The sequence below is a fragment of the Pundamilia nyererei genome, unplaced genomic scaffold, assembly GCF_000239375.1.
Source record: "Pundamilia nyererei isolate P.nyererei 1_Seehausen unplaced genomic scaffold, PunNye1.0 scaffold00009, whole genome shotgun sequence".
Lineage (NCBI taxonomy): Eukaryota > Metazoa > Chordata > Actinopteri > Cichliformes > Cichlidae > Pundamilia > Pundamilia nyererei.
In genome coordinates this window covers 1,370,140-1,381,810 of record NW_005187410.1, presented here as the reverse complement: position 1 = coordinate 1,381,810, position 11,671 = coordinate 1,370,140, and the positions used below count along the sequence as shown (strand labels likewise).

Below are 11,671 nucleotides of genomic sequence, written 5' to 3'. Positions count from 1 at the left end.
AGGAATTGTGAGGCTCCTGCATTGATTAGACAGTGCCTGTGTTCCTCTGGATGTAGAGTCGGTTGTCTGCCAGTCAGAAATAGTTGGAGTTCAACCCCTGGCTTCCCCAGTCTGTCAAAGGGTCTTTGGGCAAGATCCTCAAGCTGCATATTTCTCAAGTTGCATGTGATTGTTAGTAAAATGGGCTTAAAGACTTTCAATAAAATCACCATATAAATGTGTGCGTGACATTCTGGGCCTTTGAGTATTTTAGATTCATTGTTTATAGATAAGCATATTTTAGAGGCAAATCAAATAATGTAAAATAAATTTTAATGAACAATTTGTAACTTTCAAAATCTATTTGTAATTTTAACTCTTAGAAAAATATACAGAAACAGAAGGAATCAACTGGCAATAATTGATCTGTTTTCACTTGACATTTTTTCACAGGAGTGATGACATTTGGTGAGATTCTGAAGAATAAAACAGCTTTTGTTCTGGACGTGCAGCAGTACATGGATTTGGATCCAGCAACTCTTGACCTCCTAATGAACAGCACGCTCTCAAACAACAATCTAGTGGTAAGCAAAGACAGCTTGTGTCACTGTTCAGTAAATTTGAATACACACAACATTGAGTCTATAAAAAAATCCAGCGTCGGTAAGACTGCTTCAAAATACCACAGCTTTAATACAGCTTTGCTTTTTAATTATTTTATACAGTACATTTACAACAAAGCTTAGAAACAGGTTGTATCTTTAATGTTGTAGGGAACATTGCAAGCCTAATGAAAATTACTCAGTGACTGGTCACTGTATTTAGAAGGTTTCTCTCAAGCAGACGTACAGCAGAGCAGAATAAAAGGCTGCTTTCTTAATGTCTTTGATTGTGTAATGCAGATTATGTAAAAAAAAAAAAACTACAAAGAAATCACTTAAATGGAGTTTAGCCAGCAGGAGGCAAAACATGCCTGTCTGCGCACTACATAGGTGAGTAAACTGACAAAATAGACTACTAAGTGGCTGCCAGTGACATTTGTGACTTGCTCATCCTTTGAATTGGAGCAAACTCATTTCCATGATTGTGAACATCTTTAGTGCGGTTTAAGCATCTTTCAGGCTTTCACCTTCACGAAGCCTCATAGTATTTTTTCTCTATACAAAACTAATGTTAATAAGTATGCTAGACAGTGTCTTTTTTATTCATTTATTTTTACTAAATGGGACAGAACTCACACCCACTATGTTTCCAAATGCCTCACCAGTACAGGGATTTGAAAGTCGGCTGCCCACAGAGACCTCAGTTAAACAGTGTGGAAATGCAAATTTGTTATTGATGATATATATGTGCTATAAGGCCTGTATTTTTGTGCATGACATGCCTCCTTCCTTCTGCTCATATAGGCTGGTTCTTTAACTCTCTTCATGTTTTTTGGAACAGATCCTGTCCTGGCTGGTGAACCTGCGTCACTGCCCCTCCACACCACTCGCAAACATGGAAGAGGCTGATCTGATGAAGACCTTCTGCTCTCTGTCTGTTGAACAGTGGTACACATTGTCACTGCTGATGACTCGACATCTAAACGTTGAACAAGTGTTATACAAAGTAAGGCTTTAAGTCTATTGTTAATAATTGTTATGTAAAAAAACCACAAACTCACACAGGGACACACAGACACGGACACACACACAAAAAAATGTGGGAGTTCTGTCACGGCACATAAATGTGTCTTCAACAAAGAAATTGTTTTTGTTGGGCAGTCACAAAACATGTTTTTCCAGGGTGTGTTTGTTTGAGCAACGTGAGCCAGAAAAAAGGCCTTTGTACAAGAAAATGTTTGTTTACTAGACAAACCCTTTTTCCCCAATACACACCCATGGCAGAAAACTCATACAAGGCTCAACAAAGTGTAGGCCAGTAAAGGTTAAATGCAGCATTTTGTCTGTTTGACCATGAAAGCTCATTTTAGTTACTTACAAAATTTGTTTTATTTCATGATATCTAATTTTTGATTGTGTCTTTTACTCCTGATATAAACTTGTTAAAGATGCACAACCTCGGCTTACATGAAACTTTCCCCTGTGGGTTTTGGTGACACGATAGTAGCCAATCACCGAAATGAGTTATTTGTTGGGTGTTATACTGTAGTGGTAGACCGATGTTTTCAAAACCCTGTAAATTATTAAAGACAAGAGAGGCAAAAAAGTGTAACAGTGATTAAAGTGTGTTTAAATGTTTTTTTTCTTTCAGATGGTTTTGTCTGACGACATACAGGCCGTGGTGGGAATCATGGTTAGGGTGGCTGAGGCTATAACAGACATGATGGACAAGATGCTTCCTGCCATTAACCAACTGCAAATCTACCTGAACAACATCAAAAACCTCAACCTGACAGCCAACAACCATTTTAGCCAAGTGAGTTCTTTTAACTGCTCCACCTTTACTGCTCTTTATCAATAATATATTCATGTTTGTGAGATCACTCAACTTACACCTAGCCCAAGCAAACAATGTGAATGATTCAGTTCTCTGCTGCATTCACAGTACTGAATCAGATAGTAAGTAACAGCATCATGGTTTGTTTTTTAGCCACATCCAGTGAGGGAGCGGAGGTCCACCACTTCCAGCGCAGGATCATTCGTTACCCTTTCTCGAGCGCTGTGCAGCCATGGCATCAAGGTTCTTTTTGGAATCTCCAAGCTGCCCCTCGTCTCAGATTCGGACCCTTCCTTTACCAACAACCCACAGAGGGAGGAGATGATTGAGAGGTTCAAGATACCACGGAATGCCAGTATGTTCTGAAGGGAATAGATTTTAAAATGGAACTCTGTCGCCTCTGCATTCATGTATATTTGCTCTTGATTCACACAGTTCCATTACAAGTTTCTTTTTTTTTTTTAGTTTAAAACAAGGATATCTCGCTAAAGTGCACAATTTCAGTAACTGTGATACTTTTCAACAAGTGGAGAGCAATTCTAGCCAGTTGTTGAAAAGCTGTTATAAAATTTGGAGCTTCTGTGACTTTGCATGTAGGGCAAATAAAGCCTCCTCCACTTTAGAATGCTGTATATTTGATCTGCTCCTCTTTTGTGTCTTTGTGTAGCTCCCTTCTGTATGAACATGTACCTGGACATGGTCAACACCACAGGAGGAGCTATTGCCTGGGCCTTCCTCAAGCCAATGCTGATGGGACAAATCCTGTACACACCCGATACACCCAGCACACGAGCCATAATAGAGAAGGTATATAATATAAAAGAACAAATGCATCTAAAGTCAGCTCTTGTGCTCCATGCACACAACAATAGACTGACGGATTGAGTTTAGTGGGAACCTTGCTGACTGACAGTATTGTGCTGCTTTGCTGTTTAAACTAATTATGTACTCACCTGCCAGCAGCTGCGAGATCATGGCTGGCCCTGTGTATAGTCATCTCCACTTTCTTTTCTGATCCGTTGTCCTTGTTTTTCACTTCAAACATTTTAACTGGGGATTAGCGACTCCGTGACCTTCACGAAGTTTATGTTCTAATCCTTCAAAATCCCTCATCTGAGGCCTTTTTTTTACTAGAGTTATTATCACTGCTATTTCTAGATATTTTTTTATTTAGTTGATTTTAATTTTTTAATATTCATTCACCCCCAGTTGCATGTAGCAAACAAGAAATATTTAAATTTGACAAGATACACACTTATTTGTAGGCATCGCCATCTCCAGCTGTAGTTCTGTTTTGAGTGAGTTTGACTTTGTTTTTTTGTACACTGCTACCTTCACAGCTTCATACACATAACCAACTATTTTACATGTTCTTGTCTGTCCTATCACTGCTCAGGCCAATGCCACCTTGCAAGATTTTGCAAATGCAAGGCAATATTCAGAAGACTGGATAAAATCCTCCAAGTACCTCGTTACGTCTGCAAACACACTCAAAAAGACTTTGCCAATGCTGGAGGTATGAAAACTCAAAAATGTCGTCCTTGTATCTGATTATTCTAGCTGGCTTGCTGTCATATGAAAATATAGAGATAAACTATGCAGTGGTCTTCAACGAGTTTCTGCAGCTGAATCTTGATTTCGTCTTTTCCACTCTCTCTACCTTCTGCAGAATTCCCTTGGCAATCCCTTTGTGAAGAACTTCATTCAGATGCAGACAGGCATCAATGTAGACAGAATGCAGGAGACACTCAGCAGCTTCTGTAAGTGAGCATTTGAAGGTCTTACTTTTGTAAGCTGCATATACCACGTTTACCTTTACATTCCCATCTCGCTTATTGCTGGTAAAATATCCACACTTCCATAGAAGAGGTGAAAGATGAGACTTTACAGGAAGCATTCGATTTATTTCTGCGTGGATTTCTTAAGCTGTTTCTTCTTGAGTCACTCATTTTTTCCCAGTTGTGACATTCGCATACATGTACACTTAATTTGATCACTTGTATTGTCAGACTGTGTTTGAGTTACCATATAATAAGGCAGAGCATTGCCTGGAAGAGGCAAATAGTTGCTTCTGTTGGCTGACATAAAAATTTTATTAATGTTAGTGCATTGTTACAGCCAATGTGTTATAACCCACCACTTTGATAATTACATGGTACGAATAAATTATTCCACCTTTATTATCAAATGTACTCCACAATTACCACATTATTTCTGAGCTGCGATGTAAAGTGGTGCACTCTATTGCCATCGAAGATAAAACTGCACCTGGAGTTTTAATCCTGTCACTAAACTTCTAAATCTCATTCTTTTCAAAGCTAACATGACGCTGATGCTGGAGACGAACAAAGAGATAGTGGATCACATCAACACCTTATCCACCTTGATGGTTGACATCTCTTCCTGTATCAAGTTTGACCGATACCGTGGCTTTGACTCTGCCGACGAGCTCAACAGTGCAGCGCAGGAACTTGCCAAAAACCGTGATCTCTATGCAAGTGAGTAAAAAGGAGTTGAATCTCTGTGTGAAAGGATGAGATCTACCAGACTATGTCACGTGTATCTAGGACCAGCAGTGGTTTCTAATCTGCTTGAGTGAAAGTTAATTTCAGTTGATCTAAAATTCCTTAACAGATGAAATTATGTGTATGAGAACACAACTGACCTAGAACAGTGTAATGCTGTAGAAAAGAACTGTCATATCACCTTAATAATAGGGGAAATTCCAATGAGTCACCCATTAGGCTCAGAATACCAAATGACTACAGCTCACTTTTACAGCCACTCAGGTTGTTATTGTGCCTTTCACGGCCTTTTCTCAAATAGTTTCTGGGTTAGACACTAGTGCTTTCTCTAAAGGCTGTTGATAATGTATTAAGATGAGATAGATACAAGGGATGTGACCCTGCAACTTTGTATTTAGGGTAATGAATTACGAAGTTAGTTGGGTAACCTAACAGTGAGGTTGTACAATCTGCCCTTCAGGTGTGATCTTCAAGCTTCCCAAAGATGCAGACTCATCCAGAAACAAGCGTGAGGCCACAACCTCTCTGCCTCCCGAAGTCAGCTACACTATCCGCATGCATATGGACAATGTAATGCGGACTGACAGAGCCCGGAACCCGTTTTTTGTCAAGGAGCCGTACATCTCAGCCAGAAACACAATGCGCTACAACCGGGGATTCATCTACCTACAGGAGAGCATTGACCGAGCTATCATTGAGACACAGACGGGACAGAAAGCCAAAGAGACAGCCGTGCAGCTGCAGCCATTCCCATATCCGTGCTATCACCGGGATGAGTGAGTTCCATAAATCATGCATTAATTTTCACATAAAATTTGGTAGATAGATATATGTATGTATCTAGTCCAAAGGTTTTTTTTGGCATCAATATGCCACATTTTGTCCAATAGATCATGCTCAAACCTAATATGTATGCTTGCACTTGCCTTCAAGTATGACATAAGATACTCCTGATATCTCTTACAAGAAGAATGAGCAGGCCACAAACTCAGCTGGCTGCCTTGTGACCAGCTATAAGATGTAGTGATTGTTGCTTTTCCCTCATTCTGATTTATTACTCAGTTGCACAATTTCTGATATGATAGCTGTGAAATATGGATATTAAATCTGTACAATGGCAAGTACTAAAAGCCTGTCTATCAGGCTCCAGATATGACTGTCAATAAAATAAAAATACAGTAGAAAGGCATTTATTTGTGTAAATAATACAAGGATCGGAAGATTCCTGGCAGAATCTGCAAACTACCCCAGTGTTGCTCTTCCGCTATCTGTCAAGTCAGAGACTGAATGATAGGCGTTTTCTTCTGCTGCTGCTGACAATGATTGGACGTTTTCAAGGAATTTGATTGACAATTGCCATCTCTGTATTCCCCAGGTACCTGGAGGCCATCTCTTTTGTCTTCCCTATCATGCTGATGGTAGCCTGGGTGTTGTTTATTGCTGATTTCGTGAAGAAACTTGTGCATGAGAGAGAACTGAGGCTGCATGAGGTAATGTTGTTTTTTACCCTGAAAGAAAAAAGTTTGCTTTTCTTTCCAAAAAGTAATTAGTCACCCACAGTCATTTGTAAATACAAATTATTTCTGGTAAACAGACAGCGTGACAAGTTAAAAAGAAAAACGTAATTTTATTGTCTTAGTCATGTAGTTCCTTATTTTGTTTTTTCACTTTCAAAAATTCCATTCCATATTTATTGACAGGCACCACTGGCAAAACAGGCACAGGATGTGTTTTGACAGTTTCATAAGTTTTTTTCTCTTCATGTTTTTCTCACAGTACATGAAAATGATGGGAGTCAACACACTCAGTCACTTCTTTGCCTGGTTCGTGGAGTGTTTTATCTACCTGCTGGTGACTATCATCATCATGACACTGGTGCTGAAGCACGGCAAAATCCTGCCCAACAGTGACGGTTTCCTCATTTTCCTGTACCTGTGTGACTATGGCTTGAGCATCTTAGCCTTCAGTTATCTTGTCAGCTCCTTCTTTGACAAAACCTACATCGCCGGCCTGAGTGGCAGCCTGCTTTACATCCTCTGCTTCTTCCCCTTCATCATCGTCACCGCACTGGAGGGCAGTCTAACGCTCATCCAGAAGGGTGCCTTGGTAAGGCTCCTGTGAACCTCATTTGTCATCATTAAAGAATATGAAACTCATTTGTATACCGTGTAATAATTTAAATACCAAGTAATGTAATTTGGTTTGGAAAGATAAATAATGTAGAAGAAGATATAGTGACAGTTAGTTTCATTTGAAAATGTTGTTTATTCTATCCATTTTAGAACACGTGTTTTTTTTGTTTTTACAAAATGAATGATTTTTTGTTTGGATTGTCTCAAAAAAGTCACCCCCAATGTGGAGCTATCTGCATAAACAGACACACACACATATATATATGCATATATACGTGTGTGTGTGTGTATATATATTTTTGCTGCTCCTTTTTCTTGCTTGTCGTTTTGCATCCTGTCTGATTTCCCTCTGTCTTTTTGACAGGGATTGTTTTCCCCGACCTGTTTCAGTTACGCCAGTCAGTACATGTCTCGCTACGAGGCCCAAGGAGAAGGTACAAGCATGTAGACATCTGACTACCATCAAGATCTCTTTGATATGTGAGCTAAGTGAATCAGTGAAAGGCAGCATAAAACTTTCATTATGTTAACCTCTTTAGGAATTCAATGGAGCAACTCATACTCCTCGCCCATTGCTGGAGACACAGCCTCGTTCGGTTGGCTGTGCTGGCTGATGCTCTTCGACTCTATCCTCTACTTCACCATTGGGGCTTACATTCGCACAGTGTTTCCAGGTAAATTGGGGCACAAAAAAAACAAAAGAACAAATTTATCACATCTTTCACTCAGCTATTGATGCTGATGTCCTGTGGCCATTTTAGTACATCAGACATAGTTTGTCAAGCCGATCATTATTATTTATTTATGTTTTAGAGTTTTTGTTTGCTAGTCTTTTTTGTCAGGTCAGCTGATATACACACTAAAATACAAGTGTAGTCTGTCAATCATAAAAGTGATGAGAAAAGTGGAAGATTGTTGGGTTTTCTCTGAATCTATTATTGTACGATCTACCGTACAATATAAAGCGCCTTGGGGCGACTGTTGTTGTGATTTGGCGCTATACAAATAAAATTGAATTAAATTGAAGAGTGCATTCTTCTTCATGGCCAGCAGGGGGCTGGTTGCATAGACGTCTATGGGAAAACCGCTCTCTCCTCCCTTGATGCATGAGTTTGTGTTCTGGATTTAGCATGATGTTCATTTTGTAAATTGTGGCGTCCATCTGTTTCCTAGTGTTTGATAGGTTGCTTCTGTATGAGTTTCCCTGGCTTCCATAGTGGGATCCAAGCTTGCATGCTTGGTTTCAAAAAGATGGTGACAGCAAAATTTTTAAGCTCAAGCCTTAAAAAGTTAGCACTGTGCAACCAATGGATAACAGTGGCTGTGTCCATCTTTTATATACATCCTATTCTTAAAGAAAGTAAAAGAATTAGAATAACACAGGTTAGAATTCACTTATAGGCGAATGTGTAAGCGTTGCCTTAAAATATCAAGTGAAGTGAAACAATAATCAGTTTCTAGTTGAAGCAAATGCAGGTTGGTTTAGTTTGGTTACTTTGTTTAGTAGTCCCAGCTGTAAATAGGTATGTAAATATAAATATATTGTGTATGTGAGATTTATTTGCAGTTATTTTACCCATTAGGAAAATATGGCATTCCTTCTCCGTGGTACTTCCCATTCAAACTCTCCTTCTGGGCTGACCTGTGTGGTGTTCGACCACAGAAGAATACGGCCAAAGGACTTCTCTTCACAAACATCATGCAGAATGACCAGCTTGCCTTCTCCAATGACAAGGGAAAAGGTGCGTCAAATTATAATGTGGCACACACAGGAACAAGGAATTCTTGTCTGCTGTTAGTTTAATTTACAGTTTGTCTTCTCTGTGTCTCTCACAGGAAAGAGCGCTCTTTCCACCAAGACTGGGGAATACTTCTCAGAGCTCCCAGTTGGCGTTGCTCTCCATGGTCTCACCAAGACCTATGGTGACCAAGTGGCTATTGAAAACCTTAATGTTTCTTTCTATGAGGGCCACGTCACCTCACTGCTCGGTCACAATGGAGCTGGAAAGACTACCACCATGTAAGTGGGGCAGTTTTTTTCCTTTCCTTTTTAAATACCAGTATGCATTTGACCACCTTGTATACACCCTCCGTGGCAGCAAAATGATCCAATTTAAAATGAGATTTTGTGCATCCCTTTAATCATTCCAAGGCTCGGATGCTGACAGGGAGATTGTTTTGTCCAAATCTGGCACAGCAACTGTGGTAGCGATTCGCCTGACGGGTCTTCATCAACTAGAGCACTTACATTTACATTTTAAATGCGACTCATTTTGCTGACGCTCTTATCAAGGGCAACATACAAGGAGTGCAGTGGCAGAATGAGATTTAACACCACTGAAAAAACCAAAAACCAAGAAGGGATTTTATGCCCTATGATATTTTTGAGAACAATAAGTCATCATTTAAGAAGAAACTGCCAGGGAGAAAATATGAAAACTAGCAGATAGGACGAAAGGAAAAGGCATTTTCAGCTTTTCAAGTGCCACCTAGTATATTAAAAGTCTTTTGAGCATGTTCTGTCATTTATAACTTGATCTGAGTAATAAAAATTGAATTTGTTTATTCATTATTGTGAATTTTGTTAACAAATGCATGTATTCTTTGTGTAGGTCTCTCCTTACTGGGCTTTTTGCCCCGTCTTCGGGAACCATAGAGGTTTACGGCAGAGACATGCAGACAAACATTGAGAACGTTCGCAGGGAGCTAGGAGTCTGCATGCAGTATGACGTCCTGTTTGATCACATGACCACCAAGGAGCACCTGCTGCTGTATGGACAGATCAAGGCCCCACACTGGTCAGACAGAGAACTACATGAACAAGTCCGCACGTGAGTGACCAGAGCAGGAAGCTTGATATGCTCAGTGTATAAAAGGACGCTCTGTTTTAAGGATGATACCTTGGTGATATATTTTACCTGTTACAAGGATTCTCTTTGCAAGCTGTTTTATATGTACATCATTAAACTCCGTCCTTTGCTCAGTTAAAGGCATGGCCCTCAAATAAAAAGAAAATATGTGCAGAGGTTACGAGACTTTCATAAGAAATAATTGCCAGTGCTTCACACGAGTGAAAGGTTATACAGGGGTAATTTGAAAATCAGTAATGGCTATATAGTGTATTTCCAAGTCTGCAGTAAAAAAAAAAAATTGCATCCCTGTTGTCGTTGAATTGCGCTCTTATTTTAGTGTTTTAGAGCTGTCAAATATACCATGTCCATCTGCAGGAAAACATAAGCAGAATACCATAAAACTCTGAGTTTTAAGTCGCTTCATGTGACTTTTTCTAGATGGTCTTATATGAGCAGAATAGCAGTGAATTTAAAGGCAAGAACAGTTTCTCTCTCCTGGTTTCAGGAAATCTGAAACCCCTGCTGAGTAACTGATAGAAGTGATTGAACTACAACCCACAAACTGGGTTGTAATGCATTGAAAAAAAAAGTTAGCATGTGCTCCATCCTAAATGCTTTTCATCGACTTTGCTCCCAGGATCCTAGAGGACACGGGGATGTATGCTCACAGACACAAGCGGGTGGGCACCCTATCAGGCGGCATGAAGCGCAAGCTGTCAATCTCCATCGCCTTAATAGGGGGCTCTCGCGTGGTGGTTCTGGATGAACCCACTACAGGAGTCGATCCCTGCTCCAGGCGCAACATCTGGGACATTGTAATCCAGCACAAGAAAAGTAAGTCTGACAGGCACACTCAAACACTGAACGCTGAAATAACATCCCCATGAAGATTTTTTTATCACAGGAAATCTGAGACCTGCACATATGCAGTCTCGGTTGGCCAACTTTAACTTGACATGTCTGTATAAATCGCTGGTTTTTGTAGTTTTATTAATGCGCATCCTCATTTCTCCTTCCTGGATGGTGACAAACGGCAGGTGCAGTGAAAATATCTCACTTGTCTGAGTTACACTGACTCAGTTTGTTTTTGAATACAATTTAAGAACTGATTGATTGCTTTTAAAGCCCTTTAATACCCACCTGTGTACCCTTAAATAACTCATATACTAAATTGTGTGTGTATATGTATATATATTTTTTTATTTTATTTTTTTTTTATTTTATTTTTTTTTAATCTGTTGTATTTGTCTATCCTAGTCTTTGAGGGAAACACCATACTCGTTTGAAGCACATTGTAGCTCTATTTTCTAACACAGTACGTATGTGTGTAGCTCATACCTTTTTAAAACTACCCTTAAAGTCCAATGTAAAATCTCTGTGGTACATAAAAAAATAATTGCACTGCATTTGTGCATTGTTAGTATTAAAAATGTACAGACAACCGAAAGTCTCACACTAGGGTTTTTCCTCTGAACACGCACCCTCCTATCTGTTTTCTAAGAAACACGGTGGGCAACAAGCTGTGAACCTGCAGGTTGCAGCTCACTGCAGGACTTTTCTCTGCTTTGTTTTGTGAATGGACTTTAGCGAAGCATAATTTTAATATAAATGAGGAGGTATTTTTAGGCTCTCTTAGCAGATGTTTCTGGAAAATATCATGTAATTGGCGTCATCTCAGACGTTTGGGAGATTTTAGTGCCAGAAAAATCTGTTTCAAAATAAATCTTCCACATCTCTTGCTGTT

The 11,671-nt window shown here is 39.6% G+C and overlaps 1 protein-coding gene across 1 annotated transcript in view; it reads left to right on the top strand.

The window, feature by feature from the left end:
• Positions 1 to 11,671, top strand: part of abca12 (ATP-binding cassette, sub-family A (ABC1), member 12) — a 57,436-nt gene that overhangs the window by 23,345 nt on the left and 22,420 nt on the right. The window contains exons 32-48 of the mRNA XM_005723288.1: positions 433 to 563; positions 1,423 to 1,587; positions 2,233 to 2,397; positions 2,572 to 2,773; positions 3,086 to 3,225; positions 3,815 to 3,934; positions 4,088 to 4,178; positions 4,737 to 4,916; positions 5,404 to 5,719; positions 6,319 to 6,433; positions 6,720 to 7,049; positions 7,440 to 7,509; positions 7,615 to 7,749; positions 8,659 to 8,817; positions 8,912 to 9,095; positions 9,688 to 9,906; positions 10,565 to 10,761. Coding sequence (XP_005723345.1) covers positions 433 to 563; positions 1,423 to 1,587; positions 2,233 to 2,397; positions 2,572 to 2,773; positions 3,086 to 3,225; positions 3,815 to 3,934; positions 4,088 to 4,178; positions 4,737 to 4,916; positions 5,404 to 5,719; positions 6,319 to 6,433; positions 6,720 to 7,049; positions 7,440 to 7,509; positions 7,615 to 7,749; positions 8,659 to 8,817; positions 8,912 to 9,095; positions 9,688 to 9,906; positions 10,565 to 10,761 — 2,919 coding nt within the window. The remainder of the gene's footprint in view (positions 1 to 432; positions 564 to 1,422; positions 1,588 to 2,232; positions 2,398 to 2,571; positions 2,774 to 3,085; positions 3,226 to 3,814; positions 3,935 to 4,087; positions 4,179 to 4,736; positions 4,917 to 5,403; positions 5,720 to 6,318; positions 6,434 to 6,719; positions 7,050 to 7,439; positions 7,510 to 7,614; positions 7,750 to 8,658; positions 8,818 to 8,911; positions 9,096 to 9,687; positions 9,907 to 10,564; positions 10,762 to 11,671) is intronic.